A 16,263-nucleotide genomic window follows, 5' to 3' on the forward strand; every position below is an offset into this window, starting at 1 on the left:
GAACACAGTCACAAAGGATCACCAATTGTATGATTCCATTTATATAAAATGTCCAAAATAGGCAAATCCATATAGATTAGTAGTAGCCTAGGGTTGAAGGGTCAGGGGGGTGGGGGACAGGGGGATGGGGGGACAGGGGTAATGCCTAAGGAGTGTGGTTTCATTTTGGAATGATGAAAAAACATTCTAAAATCTTTTGCAGTGACAGTTGCACAACTAGAATATACTAAAAGCCACTGAATTGTATACTTTAAGTGGGTAAACTGTACGATGTATAAATTGTATCACAATAAAGCTGTAAAAGTGAACTTGGGCTGCAAATGACCACACATCTGAGCTTTAGTCTCCATTCACAGGGGCAGAAGAAACCCTTTAGGGTAAAGAAAAGTCAGGGAAGCATCCCTGAACATGGCATATGGGTCGGACAGGAAAGCATTCCAGAAAGAATGAGATTATAAATATAACCTTGATCTTAAGGGCAATAAAGCATCATGGATGGTTTTAAGCAGCAACAGTGACATGATCAGATCTGTACTTTAGAAACATCGCTCTAAATCACTGGATTTTACATTTAAAACAGGTAAACTTTACGATGTATAAATTATATCTCAGTAAAGCCAAAACCAAAAATGCCTCTGGGGGGATTGAGGAAGATGGACTGGAGGGCATAAGGTTGGAGGGGACTGTGGCAGAAGTTGAGGTGAGAGGTGTCAGGCCCACCTGTTTGGAGATGGAGAAAACTGGTCTGGGGATGGGGTAGGGGGAGACTCAGGATGTCTTGCCCACAGGTAAGGAGAACCCGGTAGAACTTGTTTTCAGAACCCAGAGCTCCCAGACTTCAGCCCTAGTGCTCCCGCCAGCACTGCAGCTGCTCCGCTGACAGGTGATGGAGGCACTGTTCTCCCCCTTCAAAGAGAAATGCACTTCAGAAACATATTTCAAAAAAATGTTGCTAAGGGTTTTATTTCTAACAAGAGGAAAATAATAAAATAAAATTAAAATAGGCTTCAGTTGGAACCAAGTTTCTTGTTTTGCTTTTTTTTTTTTGAACAAATTAATTACACACCAACAATCTTCTTTTATTACAACATGAACCCAGGAGGAGGAAAGGAGATGGGGTAGGACAGGGAGAGAAGGTCAAGGTGGTTGTGAGGACAAGCACCAAAAGCTTTCTTCAGATCACAGGAAGCCAGCTCAGCTCCCCAACCAAATTCATTTAAAATAAAAACTGTGAGCACAGCTATGTGAAGTTTCCTCCTCCTGGGTGGAACAGTCAGGGGAAGGGGGGGGAAGGAGAGGAGAGGGAAGGGGATAGAAAGTGGGTGGGGTGGGGAGGCAGGAAAGGGGAAGGAGGAGAAAGAGTGAGAGGAGAAGGAGGTGAGGTTAGTGTAGCATGGCCTGGCCAGGGCCAGAACTGGGGAGAGAAGGGAGAGGAGTTTCCCCCAGTTTGTATACACACTGGCCTTGTCTCTGGAATGGTGCTGGCCCAGCCCCAGCCACCCCCCTGCCCACCTGCCCATCCATCTATCCGCCTCAGGTGTCTGGGAATGCTGGTTAGAGGCTACCAGGGAGGGGGGACTCCAGGGGCCGGCCCCCAGGAGCTGAGGTCTGAACAATACCTTGGAGTCAGAATATAAAAGTCAAGGGACTCAGGGGTGGGCTTGGTGGGGGTTGGCCATCCCCCCTTCTTGCCCACTTCCGAAGAAGCAGGCTTGATGGTCAGAAAGAGGATCCTTGAGGCCAAGGGGGGTCTTTGTTGGGGGTCTGTGCTAGGCTCAGCCACTGTCACAACTGTTGCTGAGGTGGCTGCTGTGGGCAGGGCACATGCAGCCGAGGAGTCAGAGTAGAGAAAGAGGCCGAGGGGCCTGAAGTGGCCCCTGGCACCGGCTCCAAGCCATTCTGGTTCTCCTGGGTGCTGGGGCTGCCAGTGGTGGGCAGGGGTTGGGGGGGGCCCTCACCCCCAGTCTCCTCCTCCAGCTCCTCCTCCTCCTGGGCCTCCTCGGCCTCTGGCCCTGAGCTCCGTACCCTCTTTGGCTCTAGCTCCTCTCGGGCTGGGTCATCGCCCTCCCCACCCCGATCCACCTTCCGCCGTCGCCGCCTCTCCAATGCCCGGCCCCCGTGCCCGGCTCCCATGGCGCTCTGCCTTCTCCAGCTGTGTATCAGACAGGCAGAAAGAGGTGTGGGCCAGTGGTCAGGCCGGGGATCTCTGCCTCCTTGGCCTGACCTCCTGGCCCTGTCCACGATCCCTGTCCTCACCTCCAGAAGTGTGCGGATCCGCTCCATGTCTGGAGGCTGCCCAGCCCGCAGTAGCTGCCAGATGCTGTGGTTCTCATCCAGGGTCACCTCAAGCAGGTCCCCTTCTAACATGAGCTCCTCCAGAGGGGCCCGGGTTGCTTCAGGCAGCTCTAATGCGGGGCCAGTCAACTGTGGCAACAGTGAGGACAGCAGCTCCAGGTCTGGTGGGTTGCAGGGACAGGCTGGGTTAGAGGCTGCTCCTGGTTGTATCCCCACCACCACCACCACAGAGCCGAGGAGCACAGGGGTCACTGGGAATATGCAAAAAACAGGCTACCCACACCTAGACCTACCTCTCTTACCTGAGCCCTCCCCAGGGGCTACCTTCTCAGGACTAGTCACACTGTCTCCGTTCTCCAGCAAGCCCGGGACCTGTCAAGGAGAGCAAGGAAGGATGATGATAACTGAAGAACCAGGTCCTATTCCCCACTGAACCCAGACTTGGGAAGCTGCGCCTCCTAGAGGAGAGCAGACAAAGACTGTGGCAGGGAGCAGTCTGGGGATCTGGACAGAATGTAGAATGGGGCAGGGAGGCCAGGCGGAGAGAGATCAAAGTCAGAGAGCAGAGACGGGGCTGGAGCCTAAACGGGGGCAGGGGCTAGGAGACAGGAATGTTGAGGGCAAGAGCTGGGTTGGGCAGCTCACCTTGGGCATATCCTTGCCACTGCCTTCTCTGAGAGGGTCAGAGGCAGGGGCTGAAGGGTAGGTAGGGGGCTCCTCAGGCTTGGGTTCAGCCTGCAGCCGCTGGCGAAGCTCAGCCAGCCGTCCCAACAGAGCAGTCACATCCTCAGAGGCCAAAGCCTGCCTGGCGCGGCCTTGCCAGCTGATGGCCCTCTCTGTGAGACACTGCAGGGCCTCGCCCTCAGGCAGCCGCACAGGCAGTCTCTGCAGGGCCACCAGCAGTGCCAGAATGGTCTCCAGGCGCGGGCGCCGTGAGCGCATGCACAGCGGACACAAGAATTTGGTGTCCCACTCCCACCAGGCCAGCAGTGGGGAGGAGGTGGGACTGGGCCTTGGGGAGCTGAGGAGGCGGGGTACCGACACACATCGCCCATGGAACCAGTCCTGGCACAGGTCACACTGCAGAGCTCCCACCCCAGCCGGCACCTGCCCACACACACAGACAGAGGTTGCAGAGGAAGCCGTGGCCGATGACGCCAGTGGACTGGGCTTGGCGGAGTTGGTGCGACGCAGCTGCAGGATACCCTCCTTCTCCTTCTGTTCCCCCTCCTTGAAGGCCACGATCTGGCATGCCCAGGACAGCAGGAGAGGAGATCAGCAGCCTATCCCCTCCCCGCTCTGACGCCATTAACACCCTACTCCCAAACCAGGAGAAGCGAGGCCCAGGGAGCAAGCAGTCTGCCCAGGGTTGCTCCCCTCAGACACTTATCATTGCCAGGCTCCCCTCTCACTGTGGGTCCCAGCTCCTTACCACAGAGCCTGGGTCCCTGAGGTCCTGTGCAGATAGTCCCAGCAGCTCCGTGTCAGATTTGTACAAGCCCAGCTCCTTCTCCATCCATCGGCTGCGCTTGGTGCTGTCGGAGCCGGCATCTGCACACGGGCAGAGCACCTAAGGCAGGCAGACAGGGTGCAGGTGAGTAATAGGCTTCCCCTACCTCCCACTCCCAGTACTGCCCGACCCCGACATCCTCCTCTGCGCCATCTCACAACAGCAGGACTGGAGGCAGGAGAGGCTGGGGATCAGGGTCCAGGCCTCACCTCCAGCAGTGTGTAGCAAGAATTCTTCTTGAGGAAGGTCTTGGAGGCCTTCTCCCTCCAGGAGTGCGCTGTCAGTACCTGCAGCTCTAGCTGTCTCAGCTCCTCCAACCCCACGGGTAGGTCCCGGCCCACAGCCACCAGGCCCTCTAAGTCATCCAAGCAGGGATAGTGGTCACCATTCTGGAACAGGGACAAAAGAAAGCTCAAGTCAACTTGCTATCATCTACCGAAGTTTCTCTGTGCCTGGCCCTGGGCTGGGAAGAGGCACTAGACTTGCGGTCTTCAGGCAGAACAGAACAGGGATCGTGCTAAGGGAAGCACTCCTACAACTCCCGCACCCACTGGGTCAGCCCGCAGATAATCCAGTGAGTCCCCATGACCATCAGACTCATCACTTTGTTGTGGTCTGCCCCTTACACCCTCCCCTGCCTCTACCATTCTGACCCTTTCTGCAACCTCTCCACCCTCAGTATGGCTTTGTGAGCCTGCATCACATGGCTTACCACCAAGCATTTTCCCTCCTCTCAATGTACTGTGCCTGCTTCTCTAGGCAACCTAATCCAGCACAACCCAACATATGCCAGCTCTCCTGGCTGGACTGAAGCTCTAGGGTGGAGGGCCAGGGGGCAACAAGGTCCTTACCTGGATCTCGTCCACATCAGCAATCCAGGCCCGGGCCTTAGCAAGAGCCTCCTTGAGAGCCTGGATGTTGGGCAGGTGAACAGGGATGTTTTCTGCCTCATGGATTATGGCCTCAAGCGTGGCTGGTGGATGCTTCTGCCTAAAGGCAGGGGGAAAAAGATGCCTCAGTCTCAAGTGATCTGCTTAACAAGCTGCCTGGCCTGACCACCGGATGTATCAGCAGGGGCCCCTGGAACTGCCACTTAGGCGGGCTTGCTAGTACTCTGCCTACAGGGGTCTGCCAGTCCTGCCCGCTCCAGACTGCACGCACCCACCCAACTTCCACCATAGCCTCTGCTTGTCTGCCAGTCTATTCGCACTGCGTACACAACTGGTGATATTCATCTGGTGCTGTAGTTTGTCAGGTTGCCCTGTGTGTGGCTTTTCCCGACATCTGTCCATCTGCCTCTAAGTTCTTGTGCTCCTGTGCGTGTGCCTACATTCACTCGTGGAGCTAGTCCTCTGTGCATCTCTGTATCTGTCCATCTCTGTTTCCCCGTAAGCCTGTTTCTGCCTCTAGGTATACATGGAGTTTAAAAAAAAAAGCTAGGGAACAAAAAAAGGGAAGAAAGTCAATATACCAACACCAGAGTCTGGTACTCAAGGCCACCCATGGGAATCACTGTTGGCTTTTCCACTAAACTGTGAAGGTTGGGGCAGAGGTGGAAGTGCGGTTGACCTACCTGGCCTCCAGGCAGAGGTGGGCTTTCTCCTCCCAGCGTTCAGCAATGGTCAGCAGCTCCTGCAGCTCAGCTCGGGCCTTATCGACAGCAGGGCTAGGGGCCACGCTAGCACCCGCGACCAACAGTCCACGCATGACAGCCAGGGTGCCCCTTCGGGCTGAAGGGGCCAACGTGCGTTTCACCTCATCCAGCCATCGCGCCTGTTCCACCTGCCGCTGGAGCTGCTGGGCCTCAGGCACCTCCACCCCCAGCTGCTGCCCCTTCTCCAACAGGGACTGCAGGAGCCCTGGACTGGAGGGCAGTGAGGCTAGGGCCTCACGGGCCTCAGCCTGGTAGGCCTCCACCTGTTCCAGAATACCCTACCAGGATACAGAGGAAGAACAAACTCCTCAGCTAGGCCCATTAGAGGTCCCACCACCAAATACCTTTGCCCCACCTACCTACTTACCCTCCAGTATTTGGGAAGAGAGCCTATCATGGACTGTGTGCTCTTCTGCCATGCCCTAAGGTTCCCTGCCTGTTAGAATACCCTGGGGAACTTGTTAAAACACAGATTCCTGGGCCCCACCTCTAGAGAGTCTTAATAGGGTTTGGTCAGGAGTCTATGCTTTAAATTCCCAGAGCATTCTGATGTATACACCAGGAGACCCTCTGCCCTAAAAACACTCCGCTATGCTTGGCCTCCTCACAAATCCCTATGCTCACACTGATGTCTACTGCCTTCTTTGTCCCACCTCTCTTCTCCCTTCCTCAACTTGACTCAGCTTTCCAGGCCCACAAACATTCTTGTTCCTTTCTCCACTTACACCTCCACCTCTTGACTCCACATCCCATACTAACGTCACTTGCCCCTTATACTTTCCTTGCCTCCCAGCTCCTGTTACTCTCACAGGGGCATCCTGTCTTGCCCTAACATTTAACATTTAAGGAAGCCAAGAGGGGCCTGCTGCTCAGGTCTCCCAATCCCCCTGAACCCTCATTAGCACTCTGAGTGCACTCCTCCTCACCTTGACATCCCCAATCTGGTGCATGGCACAAGGCAGGTTGTTCATCTGGTCCAGAAAGGCCCGGAGCTCAGCCAGGGTCATCTGTAGACCAGCCGCCCTGTGGGGCCTATGGAGTTTCACATGTGGGGTTTCAGGTCCAAACCCAGTCCCCTCCCTCCATCTCTGTGCTCAGACCCAATGCTTTTCCTCATACCTGCCCACCTTGATCTTTCCTACTCCACAGTGCCCACCAACTGTCCAGATTGGGGGCGGGGGGGGGGGGGTATAAGAAACCAACACATTCATATGATGAAAGCAAAGAATGAGAAGAGGGGAATATAGGATATATTGGGTGGGGGGTAGCTTACAAATTAAATGACGGTAACAGAAGCTGGACTTTTCAACTTATCCTCTACTCTGAACTCTCTGATCAGGCTGATGCTTCTCTTCTTGTCCCTAAGCTTTGCACAACTCCTCTTTGCCCACAAAATCCCTAAGCCCGCTGGAAATCTCCAGGTCCTGATAAAAAGAACCTTTTCTAGCTTTTTTAGCACTCTTCTCCATCCTAGTTGCCTGATCTTCTTGCCCTCCCAACACCTCTTAGGCCACCTTGTGCCACAGTGCTTCTCAGCTTCCTGCTGACATCATCTGCCTAGTGGCACTCAGAGTCCACTTCCCCTAGACACTGGCTCCTCAGCAGGCAGAATCTGAGCCTGCCACTTCCCACTGCCATACCCAGCTTCTTGGCCACTGACGAGTCCCAGAGCCCGGGACACGCAAGCCTCCGCCTCACTCAGGCAGTTCTTCAGTCGCTGCAATAGCTCACTGTTCGGGAACCTCCGCTCACGGGCCTCAGACTCTAGCGCCCTCAGCTCTTCAAGGCCTGGAGAGAGAATGAAAGCAGCAAGGAGTAGGCAGTATTGAGTAAAGGCCAAGGAAGGAGGTAGGGGGGTACAGAAGAAAAGGGAAGAGAACTTGCCTGTGGAGTCCCTCCGTCCCCCCATCACTCACTGCGCTTCCGCCCATCCTCCACCTCCAGGGCCACTCGAACTTTGTTGGCCCAGGTGTCAAAGGACTCAGCCCGAACCTTCAGCTTATGCAGCATGGCAGGGAGCTCATCCAAAGTGTATCGATACCTGGAAGAAGATGGCAGGGAAACACACGTCTGGCCCAGCTCCACAGCCCCCTGCTCAGACCACTTCCCTCAGTAGGTCCCCTGCTCACCGCAGGTACTGCCGGCTACTGGAGCATTTGCAGAGGTCATTGATGTGGGAAAGGCAGACAAGGCCGTCTGGGCAGTCATAGCAGGCCAGGGCTGATAGGAAGCATGTGGTCTTGCACTTGATGCACTGGCGCTCATCATCTGGGAGCAGCTCAAAAGCCTCTCGCTCAGCTTCCGTGATGCCCTGGGGGCATTCAACCCGTACTTGTTATATTGAACCAGAACAGGGCTGCAGATAGGCCCCTATCTCTACCACAACTGAGCCCCACGTTAGTTAGACTCCAATCTGTGCTGAGAGTTCTGGAGAGCAAACTCCATAGAATATACTGCCTCTGTGAAGTTCAAGCTCTTGAAACCGGGAAATCAGATGAACCAGGGCAAGATCAGTGTGGGCTGAGAGGGAAAAAAAAATCAGGCACGATTCAGATCAGCAGAAAGGGCCTGTAAGGTGAGAGAAGATGAGGGAAGTAGTGGGCCAAGGCACCAGAGAGGTGGCACTGTGTGGGAGTGGCCAAGGGAAAGGCTGTGAACAAGGCTGTGTTGGCTTGCAGTCACTCAGCACCCACCATGTTCCAGGCACCATGCTGGCAGCTTGGCAGGCAGGACACACTGCAAAGCACATACAGAACTCACAGAAATAAAACTCTGTGCTTGTGTCCAGTGTTTAAAGATACTGTTTTGTTTTGTTTTTTCCAACAACATGGCTTCCAAACCTATGCCAATGACTTCATCTGTTACTCAGATGAAGAAAAAGAATCCTGTTCCAAAAATGGAGGAAAAGACAGCTATGCTGAAGTAACTGAAAAACAATATGATGCTATGGATTATGGCCAATTTTAGGGACTTTTAAAGGCAAATTCTTGACTAACAGTTTTTGTTCTGTACTGACTGTAACATCTAACCTCTGCATCAGATAGAAGTCTGTTGTACATTACAAATCCCACTCTACCACTTACTAGTTGTGTGAAATGGAGTAAATTAAATTTACACCTCTCTAGGTTTCTATTTCCCCATCTTATAAAATAGGAGATAATGGCACCATCTTCATTGTGTTGTCATGAAGATTAACAAAGGTACAGCAACTAAGGACTTAGAAAAGTATTGTAACATTTAGAATGAGTGGAATCACCAAAGACCCATAACAGCCAAAACAATCTTGAGAAAGAAGAATAAAGCTGGAGGCATCATACTTACTGATTTGAAACTACACTACAAAGCTATAAAAATTAAAATAGTATGGGACTTGCATAAAAAATGACACAGACCAGTGGAACAGAAATAAACCCTTGCATATACAGTCAACTAATACTTGGTAAGAGAGCCAAAAATACTCAACAGGGAAAGGATAGTCTCTTCAATAAGTGGAACTGAGAAAACTGAGTAATGATGAGCAGAAGAACAAATGTGGGTCTTTATACCACTCACGAAAATGAACTTGAAATTGATTAAGACTTAAATATGATACCTAATACTGCAAAGCTCCTAGAAGAAAACATAGTGGTAAAGTTCCTTGACATTGGTTGGCAATGACAAAGCACAAGCAACAAAAGCAGAAATAAGTGGGACTACATTAAGCTATAAAGCATCTGCACAGCAAAAGAAATCACCAACAAAATGAAAAGGAAACCTACGGAATGGAAGAACTATTTGTAAACCATCTATTTGATAAAGGGTTAATATCCAAAATATATAAGGAACTCATCCAACGTCAGTAGCAAAAAACCCCCACAAACAATCTGATCAAAAATAGGCAGAGAACCTGAACAGACATTTTCCAAAGAGATACAAATGGCCAAGAGGTACATGAAAAGATGCTCAATGTGACGATCATCATCATCAGGAAAATGCAAATCAAAGTATCACCTTACACTTGTCAGAATGGCTATTACTAAAAAGACAAGAGATAATAACTGTTAGCAAGGGATACAAAGCAAAAGGAACCCTCATGCACCGCTGGTGGGAACGTAAATTGATAACGCTACCTGGAAAACAGTATGGAGGTTCCTCAAAAAAATTCAAAACAGAACTACCCTATAATCTAGCAATCTTACTTCTGGATATATATCCAAAGGAAATGAAATCAGAATCTCAAAAGAGGTACTTGCACTCCCAGGGTCACTGCAGCATTTTTCACAACAGCCAAGATACAGAAACAACCTAAGAGTCCATCAGTGGATGAACAGATCAAGAAGACACAGTATATACAACGGACTATTATCCAGCCATGAGAAAGGAGGAAATACTGCCAACTGTAACAACATGGATAGACCTTGAGAGCATTATACTAAATAAGACAGACACAGAAAGCCAAAAGACCATAAAATGTCACTTATATATGGAATCTAAAAAAGCCAAACTCACAGAAACAAGAGTAGCATGGTAGTTTTCAAGGGCTGGGGAGTGTGGGAAATGGAGAGATGTTGGTCAAGGCCATACACCAGTTAGAAGTTTGGGGAAACCAAATATTTACTATTATTAGCTCTAATTCTCATATTAAGGATACCTATTTCATAGGCCTATCCCATTTTACTAAGGAGGAAACTAAGTCTCAGAGAGAGGGTCTGTAACCTGCTCAAAATAAGAATCTGACTACAGTGTATTTTGACTTTAATGCCCCTAGGCATTTTTGGATCACAGATTCCTCTGAGAATTGGATGTGAGCTAGGAGCACTCTCCCTATAAAATTATTCAAATACACACACACACACCTTTTACAGATTTTTAAGACTGTGAGGGGTGGGTCCAGAACCCTTCTCTAAAGTAAGAACCAAGTACAAAGACTTCTCAATGTCAGGATGAGAATACCTAGTCTTCCCACATTGCTTTGACTCCCTTCTTATAGTCTGGAACAACCCCAGGGTCATTTAATACCAGCACTGAACAGAGAGAGAAAATGATGCCTGGGAAAGCCCAGGGGGTTACCAACTAACACCATAAACACCATAAACTTCCAACATTACCACAGCTGAAATTCTCCTCATAGCCCATACTCACGGGAAAGTTATAAGTGAGCTTTAAAATAAGAAAGTGTTACCCTAAATGGGCATCAAGGGGTCCCTTAGGACCAGCATTCCTTTGTAATACTACAGAGGACTCTTACCAAGTTACTTCCTAATTGGGCAAGTGTGCAGCTTTAGGAAGGCAGCTGAACTATATGAGTAGCAGTCCCACTCATCTGTAAATGCAACTGACCACATGTTTATGAGAGAATAAAGGAGGACTACCTTAAAAAAATAAAATACGGGTGCCTGGGTGGCTCAGTGGGTTAAAGCCTCTGCCTTCGGCTCAGGTCATGATCCCAGGGTCCTGGGATTGAGCCCCGCACTGGGCTCTCTGCTCGGCAGGAAGCCTGCTTCCTCCTCTCTCTCTGCCAGCTTCTCTGCCTACCTGTGATCTCTGTCAAATAAATAAATCAAATCTTAAAAAAATAATAAAATAAAATAAAATAATAAAATAAAATAAAGGAGGACTGCCTTGTATTTGAAGTATCACCCTAGTATGAACTACTGAATCATCTGAACTAATAAAATGGGCACTTCCTAAGAAATGTTCCATATTTCAATCATTTTCTTCATGTATTAATATTACAAATAATAGCAGCTATTAAAATGCATGTCCAATTAATAAATGCATTGACATAAATCACCTTCCTCAAGCTTTACAATTCCCTTGCAAGTTAGGTATTTATTCTCATTTTACAGAGTGGGAAAGTGAGACTATCAGAGGTTAAATAACCTGAAAACGCCACCCAGCTAAATCAGCAGTTGTAGTTTCATATGCCAGCCCGTCCTGTTGGGTTAATTAAATAATGACAAATAGCAGTGACAACAGCACTTGCTATGTGCCAGTTACTTAATAAACATAATCTTTAATCTATCAACTACCCCAAAAGACAAACATCATAATCCCCATTATTCAGAGACGGATACTGACAGTGAAGTAAATTAACTTGCTCATAGTTGTTGATAAATGGCAGAGCAGAGAATGGAATGGAATTTTTTTTTTTAAGATTTTATTTATTTGACAGAGAGAGCTTGAGCCAGAAAGAGCACAAGCAGGGGGAGGAGCAGAGAGAAAGAGACAAGCACACTCCCTGCTGAGCAAGGAACCCAACGTGGGACTTGATCCCAGCCTGGGATCATGACCTGAGCCCAAGTCAGACCCTTAACCAACTGAGCCACCCAGGGGCCCTGGAATGTGATTTCCAATCCAGATGGATCTAGTTCTTTTTACTATACCCCAAGAATAGATGCTACATCTCCTTCTTCCTTCCCCCACTTCTGCCAGGATAGCATGCCTAATTCAGGGCCCTGTTCCTTCCACCCTACCTTCTCAAGCAGGGCCTTTCGTAGACGCCGTTCCTCCTGCACCATGATGAACATTTCCTTATGCACAGCTGCTGCCAGGTTCAGGTCCAGCTTCTCTGGGCAGGCGGCCATCTTACAGATGAGCTCCTCATGGGAGAAGACGCAGTATCTTCGGAGCCGGCGATAGTGCTCAATGCACTGGCGCCCAGCCGGCAACTGTGGACAGATTCAAGGCTGAGTGTGGCCAAGTCTGAAGGCTGTGGTGCCTCAGCTTCTCCACAAGCCTCCTGCTCTTCCATGCCAGCCCACCACACCCCTGACTCACCCAGTCAGCAGTGCAAAAGTTGACAGCCTCTGCAAAGTTGTAGCCTTGGTTGAAACCACTGTGGTAGGCACGAGGGAAGGTAATGACGAATTCTCCTGCACACTGGTTTGTGCGGACAACCTGAGGAAGAAGAAGGCCAAGGTCACAGAGACAGGTTTTCCAGAGTCGGGAGAAACTTGATTTAAGAGCAGGATCCTTAAGGAGACAAAGGAGAGCCTGAAGGAACAGTGTGACAACAGATTCTCAGATCCTCCAATTCTAAAAAGAAAGGACCACTGGCCTCGGCTCTCAAAGTTGAGATTTATGTTGGCAGCAACATCAAGATTTGAGTCAAAAGTAGGAAATGTACATACCAAAACATCTCAACTTTTCTACTTATTTATAAAATTTAAAATATGCTGGCAATGGCTTTTTCATTAAAAATTACTTTTATCAGTCACACAGGCAGTTCTAAGAGCCAAATGGTCTACAAGATTTGTTTTAAAATCAGCAGTCCTTGCCATTCTCCACTCCCCAGAGCCAATCACTTTCACCTCTTCTGATTATTTTGGCATTTACCTTAACAACCCTAAATAACCTGCCTTTAGACTTTAAAGACAGCCTCCTATAATTTCTCAGTTTGCTTAGTTTTCTGCACATGTCTTAGCAATTTAATCCCAACCTTTAAGACAAGCGTCCAACCCTGCTCTTGCCTGTCAGTTTTCACCTTTCTGCAGCAGAGCCCTATGATCTGTTCCAACCTGAACCAGCTGTCTTCCCTGGACCATCCCTCTCCTGTGATGATCTCTCCTGTTCCCTAGAACCCAGGTCTTCCTCTTTCTCAGTGTTTACTCTTTGGCTATACTTGAGCACATTCTCCAATAGTTTCCCAGGAAATGGTACAAAGAACTTTTTTTTTTTTAATTGTCTCTACTCTTGTACTTCATAATCTGACCATTCAGATTTCAGTTTAGAATTTCAGTAGAATTCTAAACTGAAAACCATTTTGAAGGCATGGTGCTCGTCTTCTAGATTCTAGCGCTGCTTTTGAAAAGTCTTAAGCCATTCTGGTTTCTAATGCTTTGAATTAAAAATTCACCAGCTATACCATGGTGTGCATCTATTTTCATTCATGTACTAGACAGGCCCTTTGACTCTGAAAACTCAGTCTTTTGGTTCAGGGAAATTTTCTTAAATAATTTCATTAATAATTTCTTTGTTTTCATCTATTCTCTTTTCAGAACTCATTATTTGCATATTGAACCTTCTGAACAAAATCTCCTTTCAACTTTATTTACCATTTCCCCATCTTTATTTTTTATTCTATTTTCTGAGAGAGTTCCTTAACTATTTATCTTCTAAACTTTTTCCTTTCCTTTTACTATCACAGTTTTAACTTCCAAGAGCTCTTTTGTTCTCAGGATGTTTTCAAATAGTATCCTGTTCTTACTTCAGTTTGCACTATATGCTATCTCTGAAGAGCTTCATAAAGTTTCTTTCCCTTTCTGAAGTTTATTTCTCTGCCTACCTAACCTGTTTATCCAAGTTGCTTTGTTTGGTTGGTTCTATTTTCTAGAGTTTCCTCAGCTGTTAATCTGTGACTGTCAACTTTAAGAGTCTGAAATGGAAAAGCTGAATGGAAGTTCCGAGTATACTGGTGAAGTCTGTCAACTGTGAGCTTCACTATAGGGTGATCTGGAAGTGCCACTGGGTCTTTCTTTTTGGGCCACTCATATTCTCCAGAGAAAACTCTCATTTTTTGCCTGAAGGAAGATTCGTCTGCCAGTGTTCTAAGAGCCAAGTGGAAGAAGATAGCTGGGAACCTTGGCATCCACTACGTACACAACGATGAATCCTACTTTTGTCACTTACCTCCACCCTCAACTGTACCTAGAAGACCTCAGTCCAGAGATCTTTTATTGTAATCTCTTCAAAAGTAAAGTCTTTTTCTTTAGTGAGGGATGGTCACACTTCCAGCTGTCCAGTGTGGAAGGGGACCTCATAGATTCCTATATAGACATGAACCAATCCTTATTTTCATCTTTCTTCCCAGAATGCCTGGTGTCACTGACTACTGAACCTTTGGAGGATTTCTGAGGTATAAATCAGGTTGGTTGGTTCTCAGATGTCTCAATACTGGCCTAAGACTTAGTTACCTCATCTATTTTCTAGCTTCAAGAATTTTATCACTGTATCCTCTCGTTTTCTCCATTTTAGTCATTTTTTAAACCTTAAAATAACAAACAAAAAACCCCCAAAAACCTCTGTGCCATTTGAGCGGAGTTTCAGAAAGGAATGGAAGCAGCCACGTGTATGTTTAATTTGCTGTCTATAGGAGGAATCCCACAAAGGTTTTTAGGATGAACGTTCAGTGCTAATGAACACACAGTGAAATAGGTACAGTGCTGGTAATGGTACCAGTAACTTCTACTCTCTGGAAAACCAAATTGTTGATATAGATCAAGAATCTAAAATGTTTATACCCTTCAACCCAACAATTCCTCTATGAGGATTCTAGATTACTATGGAGAGCATTAACATCCCCACAATACTGAATCTGCCCATTCACGAATACATCTCCACATTTATTCAGGTCATACATCAGTTTCCACCTCCAATACATTTTCTTCTTTGCAAATCTATCCCTACTTAGGGGCAACACCAGCATTTCTGCTTGAATTATTGAACTGGTTCCCATTACTAAGCACTAGAATGATCTTTCAGAAAACGCAAATCTGACCGGCAAGCCCATGGCTGAGAACCCCTTACTTGAAACCCCATGTCCACATGATGTAGCCAAGGCTCCAACAGGCAAACTCTTACCTTCCCTCAAGGATCACCACTTCTACAAATGCTTTCCTGACCCTCTCTTTCTAATGACCTAGTCTGTTGTCCTTTTGAAGCACCTCTAACATTTACTCACCTTTATTCTCCACTCAACTGCACATACCCAAAGGCAGGGACCGGTTTATTTGTCTTCAAGGTGTCGGCCAGAGGCTTTGTACACAGAGGGGGAGTTGTGGCAATACTTGCTGAACGATCTAGACCCAGTTAATTTTATAGATGCGAAAGCTGAGTCCCAGAGAAGCTTTAAGCAGCAGAGCCAGAAACAGAACTTAAGGCTCCTAACTCGTCCACCCTCACTTTGGCCATGTCCCTTTACTATTTCCTATGCAGTTATCTAAAAAGGCTCTCCTTACATTCTGCAGTCATTAAAAATGACCCAATGTCCATTGAGTGGCGAATGGATAAATAAAATGTGGTACTTCCATAAAATGTAGTATTCCACCATAAATTTAGGAAAAAAGTTCTGACACATGCTACAACACGGATGAATCTCGAAAACATTATGCAAACTTAAGTAAGTCTGATGCAAAAGACTACATATTATCCTGTGTATGTGAACTGTCTAAAAAAGGGAAATCTCTAGAGACAGAAGGCAGGTAAGTGGTTGCCTGGGACTAGGGTTTAGAATGGAGACTGACTACAAAAGGGCACAAAGGATCTTTCTGGGGTGACAAATGTTCTAAAACTGGATTGTGGTGATGGTAGCACAACTCTGTAAATTCAATGAACTCTGTGCACTTAAAATGGGTGAATTTTATGGTATGTAAATTATATTGCAATAAAGTTGCAGTGTTTTGTTTTGTTTTTTTAAAGACGGTTATAAACAGTTCACAGTAAGGAAGCAAAAATCATTCTAGACCAGCATGATCCAACAGAAATATAACGCCAGCCACATATATATTTTAAATACTCTAGTAGCCACATTAAAAAAGTAAAAAGAAACAGGTGAAACTAACTTCAATGTATTTTAATATATCTACAATATTACCATTTCAATGTGGAAGTGGTATATAAAAGTATTATTAGTAAGATATTTTCATACTAAGCCTTGACATCCAACATGTTTTATACTTTCAGCACATTTCAGATGAGATTAGTCATGTTTCAAGTGCTCAGCAGCCACATGTGGCTAGTGGCTACCAAACTGGACAGTGCTGTTCTAGATCATTTAGACTTAGAAAGAAATGACAATATCCATACACTGATTATTGTTACGTCA

General features: G+C 47.4%; 1 protein-coding gene across 1 annotated transcript in view; it reads right to left on the reverse strand.

Moving 5' to 3' along the window:
* Positions 1-1,011: 1,011 nt before the first annotated feature.
* KDM5C (lysine demethylase 5C) overlaps positions 1,012-16,263 on the reverse strand; it is a 31,084-nt gene continuing 15,832 nt past the window's right edge. The window contains 15 exon segments of the mRNA XM_045994940.1: positions 1,012-2,115; positions 2,117-2,152; positions 2,257-2,456; positions 2,598-2,667; positions 2,941-3,540; positions 3,728-3,865; positions 4,015-4,194; positions 4,657-4,795; positions 5,379-5,737; positions 6,386-6,491; positions 7,100-7,247; positions 7,376-7,500; positions 7,589-7,770; positions 11,915-12,109; positions 12,219-12,338. Of these exon segments, the coding sequence (XP_045850896.1) occupies positions 1,786-2,115; positions 2,117-2,152; positions 2,257-2,456; positions 2,598-2,667; positions 2,941-3,540; positions 3,728-3,865; positions 4,015-4,194; positions 4,657-4,795; positions 5,379-5,737; positions 6,386-6,491; positions 7,100-7,247; positions 7,376-7,500; positions 7,589-7,770; positions 11,915-12,109; positions 12,219-12,338 (2,928 nt within the window). The 3' untranslated portion in view covers positions 1,012-1,785.

Source organism: Meles meles, chromosome X, assembly GCF_922984935.1.
Source record: "Meles meles chromosome X, mMelMel3.1 paternal haplotype, whole genome shotgun sequence".
Lineage (NCBI taxonomy): Eukaryota > Metazoa > Chordata > Mammalia > Carnivora > Mustelidae > Meles > Meles meles.